General features: G+C 45.1%; 1 protein-coding gene across 1 annotated transcript; it reads left to right on the forward strand.

The window, feature by feature from the left end:
* Positions 1-336: 336 nt before the first annotated feature.
* Positions 337-6,113, forward strand: LOC132345364 (large ribosomal subunit protein uL22-like). The gene has a single exon (XM_059887188.1). It carries the CDS (start codon positions 378-380, stop codon positions 945-947), a length of 570 nt encoding a protein of 189 aa, XP_059743171.1. The 5' UTR covers positions 337-377; the 3' UTR covers positions 948-6,113.
* Positions 6,114-6,339: the final 226 nt, after the last annotated feature.

A 6,339-nucleotide genomic window follows, 5' to 3' on the forward strand; every position in this document is an offset into this window, starting at 1 on the left:
AAGCTCTATACAGTCAGCAAAAACAAGACCAGGAGCTGACTGTGGCTCAGATCATGAACTCCTTATTGCCAAATTCAGACTTAAATTGAAGAAAGTAGGGAAAACCACTAGACCATTCAGGTATGACCTAAATCAAATCCCTTATGATTATACAGTGGAAGTGAGAAATAGATTTAAGGGACTAGATCTGATAGACAGAGTGCCTGATGAACTACGGACAGAGGTTCATGACATTGTACAGCAGACAGGGCTCAAGACCATCCCCATGGAAAAGAAATGCAAAAAAGCAAAATGGCTGTCTGGGAAGGCCTTACAAATAGCTGTGAGAAGAAGAAAAGCAGCCTTTTCCGGTAAGCGGCCTGAGGTGACCCCTAAAAATGGTGCGCTATTCACTTGATCCAGAAAACCCCACAAAATCATGCAAATCCAGAGGTTTAAATCTTCGTGTTCACTTTAAGAACACTCGTGAAACTGCCCAGGCCATAAAGGGTATGCATATCCGAAAAGCCACCAAGTATCCGAAGGATGCCACTTTAAAGAAGCAATGTGTGCCATTCTGTCGCTACAACGGTGGAGTTGGTGGGTGTGCACAGGCCAAACAGCGGGGCTGGACGCAGGGTCGGTGGCTCAAAAAGAGTGCTGAATTTTTACTACGCATGCTCAAAAATGCAGAGAGGAATGCTGAACTTAAGGGCTTAGATGTAGATTCTCTGGTCATTGAGCACATCCAAGTGAACAAAGCCCCCAGGATGCGGCGCAGGACTTACAGAGCTCATGGTCGGATTAACCCCTACAGGAGCTCTCCCTGCCACATTGAGATAATCCTTCCTGAAAAAGAACAGATTGTTCCTAAACCAGAAGAGGAGGTTGCACAGAAGAAAAAGACATCCCAGAAGAAACTGAAGAAACAAACACTTACGGCCGGGAATAAATGCCGCAAAAAATAAATGCAAATAAAAGTAAAAACAAAAGAAGAGAAGAGAAGCGAAAAGCAAAGGAGAAAAGGAAAGATATAAGCATCTGAATGCAGAGTTCCAAAGAATAGCAAGGAGAGATAAGAAAGCCTTCCTCACCGATCAATGCAAAGAAATAGAGGAAAACAACAGAATGGGAAAGACTAGAGATCTCTTCAAGAAAATTAGAGATACCAAGGGAGCATTTCATGCAAAGATGGGCTCGATAAAGGACAGAAATGGTATGGACCTACAGAAGCAGAAGATATTAAGAAGAGGTAGCAAGAATACATAGAAAAACTGTACAAAAAAAATTTTCATGACCCAGATAATCACGATGGTGTGATCACTCACCTAGAGCCAGACATCCTGGAATGTGAAGTCAAGTGGGCCTTAGAAAGCATCATTATGAACAAAGCTAGTGGAGGTGATGAAATTCCAGTGGAGCTATTTCAAATCCTACAAGATGATGCTTTGAAAGTGCTGCACTCAATATGCCAGCAAATTTGGAAAACTCAGCAGTGGCCACAGAACTGGAAAAGTTTTCATTGCAATCCCAAAGAAAGGCAATGCCAAAGAATGCTCAAACTACCGCACAATTGCTCTCATCTCACACGCTAGTAAAATAATGGTCAAAATCTCCAAGCCAGGCTTCAGCAATATGTGAACTGTGAACTTCCAGAGGTTCAAGCTGGTTTTTGAAAAGGCAGAGGAACCAGAGATCAAACGGCCAACATCCGCTGGATCATCAAAAAAGCAAGAGAGTTCCAGAAAAACATCTATTTCTCCTTTATTGACTATGCCAAAGCCTTTGACTCTGTGGATCACAATAAACTGTGGAAAATTCTGAAAGAGATTGGAATACCAGACCACCTGACCTGCCTCTTGAGAAACCTGTATGTAGGTCAGGAAGGAACAATGAGAACTGGACATGGAACAACAGACTGGCTCCAAATAGGAAAAGGAGTATGTCAAGGCTGTATGTTGTCACCCTGCTTATTTAACTTCTATGCAGAGTACATCATGAGAAACGCTGGGCTGGAAGAAGCACAAGCTAGAATCAAGATTGCCGGGAGAAATATCAATAACCTCAGATATGCAGATGACACCACCCTTATGGCAGAAAGTGAAGAGGTACTAAAAAGCCTCTTGATGAAAGTGAAAGTAGAGAGTGAAAAAGTTGGCTTAAAGCTCAACATTCAGAAAACGAAGATCATGGCATCCGGTCCCACCGCTTCATGGGAAATAGATGGGGAAACAGTGTCAGACTTTCTTTTTCTGGGCTCCAAAATCACTGCAGATGGTGACTGCAGCCATGAAATTAAAAGACACTTACTCCTTGGAAGGAAAGTTATGACCAACCTAGATAGCATATTCAAAAGCCGAGACATTACTTTGCCAACAAAGGTCTGTCTAGTCAAAGCTGTGGTTTTTCCAGTGGTCATGTATGGATGTGAGAGTTGGACTGTGAAGAAAGCTGAGCGCTGAAGAATTGATGCTTTTGAACTGTGGTGTTGGAGAAGACTCTTGAGAGTCCCTTGGACTGCAAGGAGATCCAACCAGTCCATTCTAAAGGAGATCAGTCCTGGGTGTTCATTGGAAGGACTGATGCTAAAGCTGAAACTCTAATACTTTGGCCACCTCATGTGAAGAGTTGACTCATTGGAAAAGACTCTGATGCTGGGAGGGATTGGGAGCAGGAGGAGAAGGGGACAACAGAGGGTGAGATGGCTGGATGGCATCACCGACTCGATGGACATGGATTTAAGTAGACTCCGGGAGTTGGTGATGGACAGGGAGGCCTGGCGTGCTGTGATTCATGGGGTTGCAAAGAGTCGGACACAACTGAGCGACTGAACTGAACTGAATTCCTACTAAGGATGGAGGTTCCTGCTTGTAGCCCAGTCCCATCAAGATAGGATCAACAACAGTATCCTTAACTTTTGTTCACAAAACAACAAGCTGAAAGAATTGACTGTCAAATTAGATCTCAAAATTAAAAAATATTTCCAGGCTTATTTCTGACAAGAATGACCCAAAAGCCACAGTAGCCTCTGGTCTGCCACCCCCAAGTCTCAGGGGGCACCCCAATGGTGAGACTTTGGTTTCTAAGACCTTCTCCACCAAAGGAAAATGGATTCCTTGGAACATAAATAAATATATGAAAGTGAAAGTCACTCAGTCATGTCCGACCCTTTGCAACCCCATGGACTATACAGTCCATGGAATTCTCTAGGCCAGAATACTGGAGTGGGTAGCCTTTTCCTTCTCCAGGGGATATTCCCAACCCATTGATTGAACCCAGGTCTCATGCATTGCAGGAGGATTTTTTACCAGCTGAGCCACAAGCGAAGCCCAAATAAATAAATATATACATATATATATGTATATATTAATGATCCAGAATGCCCTGTTGTGGCAGGAAGGAAGGCCACTCTCAGAAATATTAGGGAAGCAACGGAAAGATGAGGGAACAATTAGAAGTCTCCCCCAATGCTAGTCAACCCATAGCAATACAGGCATCAAAGTTGTTAATGGAAATAATTATAGTTAATTTGAATAAATTCACTCCTTGAAAAGCCAGGACTATAATGACACTTTAAAGTGAAACATGACTGTAACACTGCTGTATGACTTGTTTGGATTTTTATGGAGCTTATTAAGTTGGGATGTGTTACTTTGTGTATCTTCTTTCTTTTATTAGTGTTAACTAATTGGAGAGATATGTTTACTTTGTATGTGCAATTACAAGGTAATTGTAATTATCTTGAAGGAGTAGGGGAGGCAGGAACTGTACCACAGAAACAGGGGTAACTCATGTGACCGCACAGAACCTCAGACAGGTGAGGCTCCTTTAGGTTCACAACATGGGGTCAGTCTCAGTTGCCCCGGGAAAGAAAGGTTCACAGAAAATATCCACAATGATTAATTAGCCAAGTGTCACTCTGAGGAGAAGAATTGACGCTTTTGAATTCTAGAGAAGATTCTCGAGAGTCCCTTGGGCAGCAAGGAGATCAAACCAGCTGATCCTAAAGGAAATCAACCCTCAGTACTCATTGAAAGGGCTGATGCTGAAGCTGAAGCTCCGATACTTTGGCCACCTATTGCAAACAGCCAACTCATTAGAAAAGACCCTGATACTGGGAAAGATTGATGGCAGAAGGAGAAGAGGGCGACAGAGGATGAGATGATTGGATGACATCACCAACTCAATGGACATGAACTTGGGCAAACTCCAGGAGATGGTAAGGGACAGGGAGGGCTGGCATATTGCAGTCCATGGGGTCGCAAAGAGTCGTACATGACTTGGCAACTGAACACAAACACACACACACACACACACACACACACACACACACACACACACACACATGCACACTCTCCAGGAAAGGCAGTCAAGCCCTAGTGTCCCAGCCAAAGACCAAGGTCAAACATCTGGGTACAGTGACCTCAGTTAGTTTTGGAAGATTATCACAAACATGAGAGGGTATCCAGATTTCATCAACAAAGCCCTGGAGAGAAACCACAAGTATGGCAAAATCCCTAGGAAGAAATAAAAGCCAGGATGGAAATGATGCTCGTGGTCTTGACATTTTACAAGAGTTTTAAGTATAATTGTTATAACAGTGTTGTTCTTGGATGCAGCCATAAAAAATTGTGTAATTGCACTTTAAATCGACAGAGGGTTACTTACTCGAGTTTGTAATCATATTTGATACCCAAGAAAAATTGGATTTTTAAACTTTATTTGTGAGATAGAAGAGCTTTCACGTCTGCCTAGATCTGGGGAATGAGACGTCTTGATAGCAACAATTGCATCAATAAATGCAGTGGGTGGTTTATAGGCTGCCTCTCTGATTCTCCTGGTGGCATTTGATAGCTGACCATGAATTTTCTGTACCCTTGGCCTCCTGCCCCTTGGACTGGTCATCTTCTGGTGGACTTTTCTTTCTCAATCTACCCCTGCCACACACCGGAGCCCCTGGGCCCTTTTCTGGCCCCTTCTCCCTTGGCCTTGCGCATTGGCCAGGTGTCTCCTACAGCTGTGGCCGGACCTCCATCTCACCCTGGCCTCCTTCCAAAGCTGAAACCTTGTTCAGACCGCAAAGGAGTTGTAGGTACTCAGAGCATCCGCTTGGTCAGCCTCGTGAAAAGGCAGCATCAACCCCCTGGGCCCTCGTCTCTCACTCAGTCTCGCTGAACTCACCTTCTCACTCTTTCAAACAAGCCTTCTCCTTTCTGTCCCCCTACAACAGCCCTCAGACAGCTGTCAGTCCATCCCTCGGTACTCTGTGAGCCCTCACAGTGTTTAAGGTCCTAGAAACACAAGATGGACCAGGTCCTGCCATTCGGAGCCTATGCCAGCCCTTCTCAAACTTCGCTGAGCACACCAGTTCCTGGGGACAGGTTAAAATGCAAATTTTGGTGCTACAGGTCTGAGTTGGGGCCTGTGACTCTGCATTTCTAAGAGGCTCCCAGGTACTGCTGCTGCTGCTAGTGATTCCAGACCTATTCTTTGACTAACAAGGTCCCGGGTTACACAGGGGTTTTGAGTCTTGCCAAAGAGTGTGGGCAGAGGGCCATGGAGGGCCCGGGGTGGAGAGTTCTTCTGACCCAGTTAAGGTCTCCAGGACAAATGCAGTCATCTGGGTTCTTTCATCAAATGATCTTCCCTACGACAGGGTTCTTCTCCTATTCCTGGCTGGATAGGGGAATTTCCCATGATGCTTAGTGAGCCTCTTGCCTCCTGAACTTGATAACTAAGATGTGCGAGGCCTTTACCCCATTTCCGGAGAAGAAAAAGCGCAGCGGCCTCAACCCCTTTCCCTCTCATGGCATTTACCCCAACCTCTGAAAGGGCCTTGGCCTGGCCAGCCCCGTGCCCCTCGCCCACCTGCAGCTCCCGAATGGTCTCCTGCTTCTAAGACGGCCGATTTAATTTTCTTCTGAGCTTCCCAAAGCTCCCAGGGCTGAGGATGAATCCCAGCCCCTTTACACTGCCCTCCAAAGACCACCCTCCCAGGCTTCCCCACTGCCTTCCCACCCAGGGTTCCCAGGTCGCCTCCAACTAAGATAGTACATCCTGCTTCTCTGCTCTCCTGCAGGGCGTCACCCCCTGAATGTCCCTCCCTATTCCTCGACTGACCCTCTAACTTCTTAGGATTTTACATGTTTACATTCATTTTATTTCTATACAGGTTTTAATTTCTACAGGAAGAGCATGTTATGTTGTCCATTTTATAGACAACAAATCTGAGGCTCAGAGAGGCTTGGTCACTTACCTCTGGTCACACAGCCAGGAAGGCATTGAGTGGGGATTAGAGCTAAGCCTTTCGACCTATCCTTCTGTTGGACCACCAGAGTTTTTGTTTTTGAGCATTTTCTT

This window comes from Bos taurus, chromosome 5, assembly GCF_002263795.3.
Source record: "Bos taurus isolate L1 Dominette 01449 registration number 42190680 breed Hereford chromosome 5, ARS-UCD2.0, whole genome shotgun sequence".
NCBI classification, from domain to species: Eukaryota; Metazoa; Chordata; class Mammalia; order Artiodactyla; family Bovidae; genus Bos; species Bos taurus.